The 10,666-nt window shown below is 61.4% G+C and overlaps 1 protein-coding gene across 2 annotated transcripts; it reads right to left on the reverse strand.

Annotated features, from left to right (window-relative positions):
* Positions 1-13: 13 nt before the first annotated feature.
* SLC2A6 (solute carrier family 2 member 6) lies at positions 14-10,240 on the reverse strand. 2 transcript variants are annotated; one of them, XM_033122899.1, is made up of 10 exons: positions 9,399-10,230; positions 8,710-8,872; positions 7,506-7,712; positions 6,783-6,882; positions 6,012-6,223; positions 5,474-5,626; positions 4,712-4,820; positions 4,131-4,316; positions 3,746-3,891; positions 14-2,824 (listed from the first exon to the last, which is right to left on the reverse strand). In XM_033122899.1, exons 1-10 carry the CDS (start codon positions 9,761-9,763, stop codon positions 2,669-2,671), a joined length of 1,797 nt encoding a protein of 598 aa, XP_032978790.1. In that variant the 5' UTR covers positions 9,764-10,230; the 3' UTR covers positions 14-2,668. The 2 variants fall into 2 exon arrangements, with proteins under 2 accessions (XP_032978790.1, XP_032978791.1); XM_033122900.1 differs by lacking the exon at positions 5,474-5,626 and having other exon boundaries at positions 9,399-10,240.
* Between the last annotated feature and the right edge of the window lie 426 nt (positions 10,241-10,666).

Genomic DNA, 10,666 nt, shown 5'->3' on the forward strand with positions numbered 1-10,666 from the left:
GGAGACATCCGTCCTGTCTCCAGGTGGGACAGCGGCTCTCCAGGCAGGAGAGCCTTCTGTAGGCTGAGCCACCTGGGCCTGCCTCTGACCTCCTGTCATCAGGGCAGTGTCCTGAGGGCTGCCTACTGCTACCCATGGCCCCCCAGCCACTCTGTCCTCCGTGGGAGCCCACAGTGCTCCCAAGATGCTCCTTGAGTACCTGGAACAGCAGCCTTGGCAGCAGTCAGACAGCTGGATGGGGACTCCCTCCACCAGTTCCCTGGAACCTGGGACAGTCCATTTCAGAGTACTTCCCACAGGCCTGGCCCGGGCCCCCAGGTTCTTCCCGTTCCTCCCTCCACACAGGCCCTGGTGCTAAGGAAGTGGGGAGAGCAGGCTCTCCCCCGCCAGTGGGGCCACCGCCCACCTCTGTGGTCCTGCCCTGTGAGCAGTGGCCCCGAGCCGTGTTAGTGGGGGCTGAGCTTGACCACGGCAGTATTTCACGGGCCTGCCCCCAGCCCTGCCCTCAGGGAGCTTCCTGCCTTTTAAGAGCTGGGCAGGGACGGCCCAGTGTGTCAGGCCGTCAGAGCAAGGCCTGGGGGGATGGGGCTGGAGTGAGGCGAGCTGGAGCCTCCCGGGACCTGTGCCCGTACTGCCCCCAAGGCTCCCTCCACGCCTGTCCCTTGCTTCTGCCCCGTGGCCTCAGCCCACTGGCTGCTCTGATTGTCGGGCATGTCTGATGGGGCCTGGTGAGCCTGGTAGCTCTGGGCTGGTGTGGTAAAAGCGCCATCTGGGCCCAGCTCCCGCTCTTCCTCCGCCCAGGCCCTCCGGCTGGGCCTGTTCCCAGCTCCCAGAGCTCAGGGTCCCGTCTCGCTATGTTGAAGCCAGGCCCAGGGCTGTGCCTGGGTCTTGGCTCCCCAGAGGGACTTTCATCCCCATTGGAGGCTGGGAGTGGCAGGGACTGACCAGGGACACGTCAGTGGGCTTCCCGTCTACAGCGTCCCCCCAGCAGCCCCCCGGGGAGCCTGACCAGGCTGAGCCCCAGGTGGCAGGGACATCGCACTGTGGCTGGCATGGTGGGACACGTGCCTTCAGGGGTCCTGTGGGGCCACCTTCCTCAGGCCATGCTGGGTTCAAAGGGCTGTGGGCTCCAGGCCTCTCCAGGCCGGTGGGTATGTGCGTGTGCGTGTGCGTGCCTGTCTTCTCCCACGTGTGCCGTGAATAAAGACCTGTCTACCTCCCAGGAGGACTGAGGGCTCTACCACCCCCGACCTGTTCTTACCCAGGAAGGGGGACTGCCCAGGCCTCCGGCCCCTGCCACGGGGTGTCACTGACGGGGGTGCTCTTGCTGCAGGAGGAGGGGTTGGCTGTGTGTACCAAGGAAGGTTGCAGCTCTCCCAGTGAGGAAACTGGGTGGGTGCTGGGCGGGCTGTAGAGGCTGACACAGAGGTGGGAGGGCCCTCCAACCCCTCTGTCACAGGCCAGAGTGGGCAGGTCACTTGCCCAAGGTTCCCCATGAGTCTAGCAGCAGTGGTCTTGGAGCCGGTGACCCTGACTCCAGTGGGCGTCCTGCCTCGAAAGGAACATCTGTCTAGGTGGCTGAGGAGGCCAGGCCGGCCGGGCCACCAGGGCCACTCCTGCCTCCGTGTGTCTGGACTCTGTCTTCTCGGGATTCTCGTTTACTCTCGGTGTTTAGCTTCAACTGTGAGCAATAAAGCCTGGCGGCAGTTTGTATGCTCGCCCGCACGCGCTGCCTGGGACCTCGTCTCTGGTGTCCTAAGTAAGTGGAAGGGACACCCCCACCCCACACTGCTGAGCAGGGGCGTGGTCCTGCTAGCTCTGCTCACAGACTTGCCCGAGGCCTCACAGCTGGGAGGAGCTGGAGCCCGGGGCAGGATGCACCCCACAGCCTGGCTCCCCTTACAGTGGACAGTCGGGTGGCAATAAAGGGGGCCGCTCCTGGGGCAGCAGGCCTTGGCAACCTTGGCTGAAAATCGGGGTCTAGCCTGGCTGCTGGGTAGCTCCCCTACCAGGATTCCTTCCTGTGCAGGGTCGCAGCCAGTTTCTTTATTTTTATAAATAGGGTGAACACGGAGTGCAAACAGGAGCACTGTGGCCCCTGTTCACAGAGGTCAGGCTGGTGCAGGAGGTGTTAGTGTCTGTGCCGGGTCCTGTGCGCTGGCCCACGGGAGTCCAGAACGTTCCCTGTGGCACCCGCTAGCCCTCAGAGGTGCAGATTTGTCTTCCTCCCCATAGCCAGGATGCTCGATGGCGGCTAAGCCAGCAGACCAGGCTGACATGGCGCTGTTCCTGTGGGGAGCCACTCCGCAGCCACCAGCCCTTGGTCCTTATCACAGCCCTCTGTGGGGGGCGTCCTCCATGCTGGAGGAACAAGGCCCACGGTCCCCAGACCCTGGGCTGTGTGCTCCCCTTCAGCCCAAGGCTGGCTTCTCTGCCGTGGGTTTTGTCTTGGCCAGTGTGTGTGCGGCACCAGTGGGGCCGCAGATGGACAGTGGTGCTGCCTGTCCAGTGCCAGAAATCACGCTCTGGGGGGCCGTCGTGCTTCTGGCCGGTCCTCCTGTGCCTGGCTGATGGCAGGTTGCTGCTGCCTCCTGGACTCGGGGTGCAGGTTAGTGGCCCACAGGCCTGGCTGCCCCGTGGTTCGGCCCCGCCCAGGCGTGTCCCTGACTTAGTGAAGGAAGGCCCTCCTCCCGGTGCGGAAGAAGGACTCAATCTGCTCCAGCGACCGGCCCTTTGTCTCGGGCACGCAGCAGCCAGTGAATACCAGGTTCACCAAGCAGATGGCAGCAAAGAAGAAGAAAGGCACCTGGAGGCCGAAGGCGTTCTGGGGGCGGGGCGGGGGGGGTGACGGGTCACACAGGGGAACCAAGGGCCCTCTAGCCCCAGCACAAGCTTCGTGGGCCCTGCTAGCCTTACCCAGCCTTGGGGGCCTCCACCTGCTCAGAGACCTCCTGGGGCTCCCCACTCCCTCCAGCACAAAATCCAAGAGCCTTAGCATGGCAGTTGACGCCCTGGAAGTCGCAGCCAGCCCTCCGGTGGGAGCCCTAGGATTTCTCTCCTGCCCGAGGGCTCCACTCAGCCGGAGCCCACCCTGGCCTGGCTCAGGCACCCACCTCTCCCCACCCCAGTGCTCGTCTTTTCCATTTCAGCTCTTCTGCGTCCCTGCCTAGGAGCCGCTCCCGCTCTGCTGGGCCACCTGCCACGTCCTTCCTGCCCCATGACTGTCCGTGTCTCTCTGGTGGGGCTGTGCACACCCTCGCCACCCAGCTGAGTTACCCATTCTGGGGTCTCCCTCCCCTGCCCGGCCCTAGACTGCACCTGGGTGGGCACGGCCAGAGCTGCCCCATCAGATTCTCCCTCCCAGGAGCTGGGACTCAGAGGTTCTGGCTGGTTTCAGGGCCTGCTGGGGCGGGGGGTGGGGTGTGTGTGTGTGTGTCCCTGCATGTGAGCTGGCCAGCAGGATACACTGCGGAGACCCAAACTGCCTGCCCAGACAGAAGCCCAGCTGCCTGGGAGGGTGACAGACCGCTGAGGTGGGTGTGGCTCCCTGGCCTGGGAGGTCAGCTGACTTCCCAGAACAGTTCCCAAGCTCTTGTAATAAAGGGGTTTGGCGGTGTTGGCCTCCGTGTAAAGCGGGTATGCTAATCTGTCAGAGGGCCACTATGAGGCTTAGAGGACATGATGGAGAAGCCCTTAGCACTGTCCCTGGCAGCAGCTGGAGGGCCCCGGGGTGCCCAGCACTCACCACGACCAGCAGGAAGGACTTGGTGAGGGCGAAGGCGGTGAGCCAGCTGACCAGCACACACAGCCCCGAGGCCATGCCACGGGCGCGCAAGGGCAGGATCTCAGACATGAGGAGCCAGGTGATGGGCCCCCAGCCCATGGCGTAGCCTGCCCAGAGGGGGAGGGGTGGACTCAGACCCCACCGTGGCTGGGGCAGCCTCTTCTGCCTCCCTTAAGCTGCTGAGACCCCTCCCCAGCCAACCCAGGATAGCAGTGCCCCACCCATGACACAGCCAAATCCCCCGCACCTCCCCCACCAGACAGAACCTCCCTTGCTGGCTAGGAGGCCCCCCCATGCAGCCAGCCCTCTGGTGGGAGCCCTAGGGTTTCCCTCCGGCCATACCTACCCATGATGAAGAGCATGGTGGCCAGCAGGGGCACCAATGTGATGTAGTTGGTATGTGTGGCCAGGGGCTGCTCTGTGCCCCCCACGGCCACACTCTGCAGGCCCATGGTGGTGTTGGGGGTCAGAGACTTTGGACCAAAGTGGACATACAGCCCCAGCGTCAGGTTCGCAGCAAACATGATGGATGCTGTGGACAGACAGGTGGCCCTCAGGGGGGGGCCAGGTCCCTTTGAGCTGGAAGTTCCCTCCACAGAGCCCTTCAGCGCCCTGTATCCCGTGCGGCCCAGCTGTCACCCAGGCCACCACCACAGCCTGTCTGTGAGTGGACACTTCCTATAGAGCAGCAGGCTCCCACTCCAGCCACATTCGGGCTTCTGTCACACTCAAAGTGGTGTGTCAGTTGGCTTGTTCGCTCACACAAGCAGGCCTTTCTGGAACAGCTGGTGCATGCCAGGCCCTGGGGAGGCAGGGGCCACCAGGGCAGGTCTGACCCAGGCCCCCTGGGGCTCCCAGCGACAAGGCACAACATGTAGCAGCTGTTGGAGTGAGCCCTTACTATGTGCAGGAAACGGTGGAGCTCACCTGAGACAAACAGCAGCACCTTGCGGCCGGCCCGGTCCATGGTGACAGCAGCAATCAGCACTGACAACAGCCTCACGGCCCCCACGATGGCTGCGTCATCCTCAGGGAGCTGCAGGGAAGAAGGCACCAGGGCTGAGGGATACTGGCCTGCCGCTCCTGGCCCACCCATCCTCCCATGGCGTTGCAGGGGGCTCAGGACTCAGCTCCTTGGAGCACTGAGCCGCCAAGCACCTATTATGTGCCAGGCACTTTCTCTGGGGCCTAGCCTAAGGGCCTTTTGGGCAGGGGCACAACTGCAATGCCCACCCCTGAGCCCAGGGCCCGTACAGAATATAGGCATGACAATAACTGGTGAAACTTGCTGTCACTGATCTTCAAATCTCATCTCCCTGAGCCCAGGACAGGCCAACGAAACGATGCATCAATTATCTCCATTCTGCAGGAGGAAGCTGAGGTTTGGAGGGGAAGTGACTTCCCCCAGGGAGTGGTGGCTGCTCTGACGGGGGGTCCATGGCCCCCGCGGTGTCGGCATGTCTATAAAACTGGTTTTCTTTGTAATCCTGTACATTTAATTTGAAAACATGGAAGCTTTACTTGCAAATGTTACTCAGAACAGGTGCGTGGCACGGGGTCAGGGATGGGCCCCTGGCGGTCTCCGCCTGCACATACACCCGCGATGCAGCGCAGAGCAGGTGCTAAGTAAGGGCCGGCCCAGAGGGACGCTGGGGGCCTAGAGCCGGGGCGTGGGGGCTGGGCTCTCACCAGCAGGACCGCGGTGCTATTGAAGATGGGCTGCAGGTAGACCAGGATGGGCGTGATGCCTGTCAGTTGCTGTAGGAAGCGCATCAGCAGGGCGATGGTGATGGGTCGGTATATGTGGGGGTCCCGGGCCTCGGCCCACGACATGCGGCTGCTCTGGAGACACGAGGCCACCGCTGAGGTGGCTGGGCCAGCCCCTCCAGCAAGTGCCACCCAGCTGTGGGCTTCGTGGGGTTGGGCAGAGACGCCCTTCTCCCCTCCTCCAGGCCAGGGGACCCCCACCTGAACCCCATGCTCCTGGATCAGTGGGTGGGCCAAGGCACACTCCTGCTTGTCAGTATCTCCGGGTCCCCTGGCATCCAGGGCACGAGGCATGTGCTCTGGGTCAGTTGCCATGTTGTCGGGAGGTAAGAACCATTGGCATCCCATTTTCCAGGAAAAGCAACTGAGGCTCAGAAAGGCCTGGTGACTGGCCGTGGCCACACACAGCTGTGGGCACCAGAGGCTGGTGTGCGGGGCTGGGCACCCACACCTCCCGCACCTGTCTCTGGACGTTGTCCTGGATCTGCTGGAACTCCCAGCGGATGTCGGCGTTAGCCCCGCGCAGCCAGGCCAGTGCCTGCAGTGCCTCCTTGTCCCTGCCCCTCGAGAGGAGGAAGCGTGGCGAGTTGGGCATAAAGGTGAGCAACAGGATCATGATGACCACAGGCCCCTCCCCGGCCACAGCCAGCCAGCGCCATGGTAGCAGGAGGCCTGGGGGTGTAAAGGGGGTAAGGAGCTAGGGTCCAGGCTGGACATGGAGACCCCTCCCACTGGGGCGTCTGAGCAACTTCACCTGTCCCCAAGGGCTAGCCAGGGCCACCTCCTGCAGGAAGTCTACCCTGATTGCCCCAGACCTCTGTGATCTAGACCAGGAGGGGCCACGGGGATTGCCTAGCCCCCTGAGCAGGCAAGACCCCAGACTTCCCCCACTAACCCGCTATGCTCTAATCTCTTTTCTGTGTGGAATTCCCACCTAAGATGATTTCACAGAAGCATTCTGCTGTCAAAAGACAGTTTGAAGACTGCTGGCCCAGGAGAAGCCGTCATTGTCCAGGTAGGTAGGGCCTGGTGACAAGCTTGGAGCAGGGAATTGCCTGGAGGTACACAGCACGGTGGTGGCTGAGTACATCTGGGAAGCCAGGTCTTTTGGCCCCCAGTTCAGGGCTCCTTTGGGGGGGCATGCTCCTTCCCTTCCCAACATGACTGCTCAGCGGCACCTCGTCATCCCCAGCCTGCACCTAGGAAGTGCTTGTATAAACATTGGTCTTACCGAGGGCATAGAGAGACAGTGATCCGAACACTGCCATGAGCTGCGGTGTGGCCCCCAGAGCCCCACGAACGCCTGGGAGAGCAATCTCAGACACGTACACCTGCAAGACACGTCGGCCCACCCCGGCCCTTTGGTGAGAACACAGGGGCCTGGGCAAGATGGCAGAGGTGGCCTGGTGACCCTTGGGAAGTGGGGGCTTCTGGTGGGGTTCCTGTCCTGAGCATGACTCACCTCATGACCTCCCTTGGGCCTCAGTTTCCCTGACCGTAAAGTGGGCAGAAGCACTCAGCTTTGAAATGGGTAGCTCGAAGCTGGGAACTGGGAGGCCCAAGGGCACCCCGAGTCTGGTCTCTGCTTCTCCCAGCTGTCTTCACGCCGTTGGGCTCGCCTCAGCCCGTGACTGGGTGTGTCGGCAGTGGTGGGGGAGATGAGGGGTCCCAGGGACAGGACAGGGCAGGGACTTCCCTTTCTGTTGCTCAATGTAGATTTTCTCCAATTGAGCAATGTGTCTGACTGTCAGGAAATGGGGTAGGAAGTTTGGGGAGTCCTGAGTGGGGGCATCTGAGGAGATGGGGACAGACTTCCCCAATATTAGCTGCCCTGGAGGGGGTGAGCTGAATCTCCCGGGCGAACATGTCCCCGTTGACCGGTGGACTTGGAGGCCAGGAGGCCCTTCCACCTGAGGCTGTGAGGGGCCCGTGGGGTGGGCACGCCTGGCCTTACCGGTATGCAGGCAGCCGTGAGCCCCCCAGCGAAGCCGGTCAGCGTCCGTCCCAGCAGCAGCATCCACAGGCCGCGGGCACCAGCCATGAGTGCGTAGCCAGCTGCCGAGGGGACAGCTGAAAACATGATGCTGAGCTTCCGGCCCAGGAGGTCATTGAGGACCATGGCACTGAGGCCTCCGGCCGCTGCACCCAAGGTGAACACCGACTGTAGAGAAGGGCAGACATGTCTGGGGACCCAGCACCCGCATCAGATCCTAGAGGTATTGGGACTCAGGCCCCCAATGGTAGTGAGCCTCCCATCTCTAGTGGTGTACAAGCAGCATGTGCACATCATTTGTTAGGGGTGCTACAACAGGGAGTCCTTCTCTGGGGAGGAGGTGGGGCCACGTGTCCACAGCGTTTCTCCTCCAGACTGACATTTAAATGTCTAATATAATATAGCAGACAGGGTTCTGTGATTTAAAGCCCCTGGGATTTTAAGATTTGGGGTTCTTGGATTCCCAGTAAAGTATCATGAGTAGGATCCAGTCAGTGACTTGGGCACGGTGCTTAGCCAGTCTGAGCCTCAATTTCTTCAGCTGTATTATGGGGAGAGTGGTGGCACCCACCTCACAGCGTTGGCCCTGAGTCAGTCAGCTCTCAGGTGAAGTGCCCGGCGCACACCTGGCACGTACCCAGTACTCAGGACTCAGTGGGTACTGTTCATCTTGGCTAATATGTTGTCATTGTAAATTCAGGCTACTAACATCACAGTTTTAGAATCTTGGGACCCTCGAGGCCTGTGCTTTTCCTTTCCACATGCCCACAATCTGTTCTGGACCCTCCTTGCTCCAGCCAGTGCCTCTTTCCATGGGCACCTGATGCCCCAGACCCCCATCATCCAGGGAGGTGTCTGCTCTGCTCCAGGTATGGGGGTCTGGGGAACCCTCAACCCCACCGGTGGAGACTTTAAGGGGCACCGCCCCCCGTTCCTCCCTAGGCCCTCTCCATCGGCTTTCACTTCCTCCTTTTTATTTCAGAGCCATCATCCGGCCTCACACCCCTCCTCCACCCCCAGCCTGGAGTATGTGTGTGGGGGTAGCCCAGGGCCCAGGAAGGGGCATCAAGGCTGAGCTTTTGGGGGACATCCCTAGCTGAGGACAAAACTCAGTGTGTCCCTGCTCCCCTGCCCTGCTCCTCCCAGCTCAGTGCATGGCCCTTACCCCGAACCAGGATGCCTGGGTTTTGGTCAGACTCAGGTTTGGATCCAAAGAGTGCTCCAAGGCCGGGATGACGGGGGACGTGTAGACCAGGGCATAGCCGAAGCTGAAATTGCCCAGCACAGCAGCAAAGGTAGCCAGGAACACCCTCCTGTTCTGCGGGGCTCTGGGGAGGGGGGGGCGGGCAGAAAGATCGGGGGTCTTTGAATCTCTCCTCACGGATTTGCAGCCTGTCCTGAGTACAATAGCTGTCCACCAAGAGGGCAGCGCTGGGGAGGGCTGGGTCGAGGGCCAGACTGGCACCTCCCCAGGGTCTGAGTGCCAGCTCCCTTGGGAAAATCCCAGGGCATGAGGGCAGTCCCCACAGCCCATCATCATGGTTGAGACATAGGTGCAGAGCGCTTTTCTCCAGAAGAGGCTTGGTTTCTACTCCCAGCTTTGCCACCCCAGGCTTGTTCTGTGATATTAGGCAAGCCCTTCGCCCTCTCTGGGCCTCAGTCTCCCTATCTGTGCCAGTTGGGGGCTGGGCCCAGTACTGGAGAACGATGAGGGCGGGCGACACATCCAGCTCCTTAAACAGGACTAGCGTGTCTGGGGCAGGAGGGGGCCAGATGGCCCATTGGTGGCCACTCACCGATGGTTCGAGGAGGCCCAAGCCCCCACCCACAGCCCCGATGCCCAGCGACTCTCACCCGACCCGCGTCCTCTCTGCCGGCGACGGGGACAGCCTCTCCGGGAAGGTGTCATAGTCCGGGCCCTCGGCTCCCAGCAGTGGCTCCTGCATGGCCGGCCTCTGCTGTCTAGGGCGCCGCCGAGGGGCCGGGGCAGCTGGGGTCGCCGGCGCGTCGGGCCGCAGCGGCTTAGAGCATCCGGCGGAGCCCGCAGCTCCGCCCCCAAGCCGCGATTGGCTGCGGGGCGGCCCTGCAGACCCGGCGTCGGCCAATGGGAAGGCCGCGGGCGGTGCGGAGCTGGGATGCGGAGCGCCGCAGGGCTTTCCCCGGGCGCGGGCTCGGGTGGCAGGTGCTGGGCGCAGCGCCTGGGCGGGGCCGCCGGACATTCCCCGGGCGCGGCCCGCGCTGGGTGCTCCCCGGATGCCCCAGGGTCGTCCTGAGAATAGGAGCCCGCATCCGAGGGAAGGGCCTTGACAGTCATGTGAGGCCAGGAAGCAGAGCACCTGCCGCGCGTTCTTGTCCACGTCGGTGTCCGAGCCTGGTACCAGCACCGGGGCGAAGACTGCGTCCTACCCTGGGGCCCAGCTCCCACAGGCAGCAAGAAACTGAAGCCCAGAGAGGCGAAATGACTCGCCAAGGTCACACAGCGAACTCAGTGACTCGCCAAGACACACAGTGTCTCCCTTTAAAGGAAAGCCGGGAGCTCCGCCTTGCGTTCGACTCCTTTCCTGGCACAAAGCGTACCGGTCCCTCCCTTCCCGCGACGCGGTGAAGTCAGGCTGATGAGCTTCCAGGACAGCAGGAGAGTGTGTTGGGTGAGGGCAGAGGGATGAGGGGGTGGCGGTTCCCGTGGATCAGACTTGTATTTTACCCGTTTCTGGTGTTTTCTGTTTGCAGAAATAACTTGGCCTCGTTATGAAGCATCCAGGTAATAAACTGAAATTTAAAAATAAGAAGAGCAGAAACTGAAAATTCCCTGGAAAACCATCCTCAAAAAAAATATCACAGTTACTAGTTTCAGCTCTCCCTTTGGCCTTTTTTCAGAGAGAGAGGGCTGGATCACACCCCATTCGGACTGGGTGTGCCACATACATTTTAAAATTGATCCTTTGTTGTTGAATATTTGGGTTATTTCCAGATTTTCACTATTATAATAGTAAAGTATTTTTAAAAAGTTATTATAATTCCCTTTTATTATCATCAAAATACAATTATAGTAAAACAATAGAGAAAACGGGGACATCTGTCTCCTGAGAGCCTCACCCTGCTGGCATTTTAGTGTTTCCCCC

This window comes from Rhinolophus ferrumequinum, chromosome 12 (assembly GCF_004115265.2).
Source record: "Rhinolophus ferrumequinum isolate MPI-CBG mRhiFer1 chromosome 12, mRhiFer1_v1.p, whole genome shotgun sequence".
Classification (NCBI taxonomy): domain Eukaryota; kingdom Metazoa; phylum Chordata; class Mammalia; order Chiroptera; family Rhinolophidae; genus Rhinolophus; species Rhinolophus ferrumequinum.

Bases quoted from the DNA above. Each gene is read 5' to 3' on its own strand.
- SLC2A6 (XM_033122899.1), bottom strand. From the start codon at position 9,763: ATGTCCGGCGGCCCCGCCCAGGCGCTGCGCCCAGCACCTGCCACCCGA. The intron at 4,317-4,711 runs GTGAGCTCCACC...GTCTGTCCACAG, and splicing joins GGTGCTGCTGTTTGTCTCAG to CATCCATCATGTTTGCTGCG. The intron at 3,892-4,130 runs GTAGGTATGGCC...CCCTCTGGGCAG, and splicing joins CACCATGCTCTTCATCATGG to GCTACGCCATGGGCTGGGGG.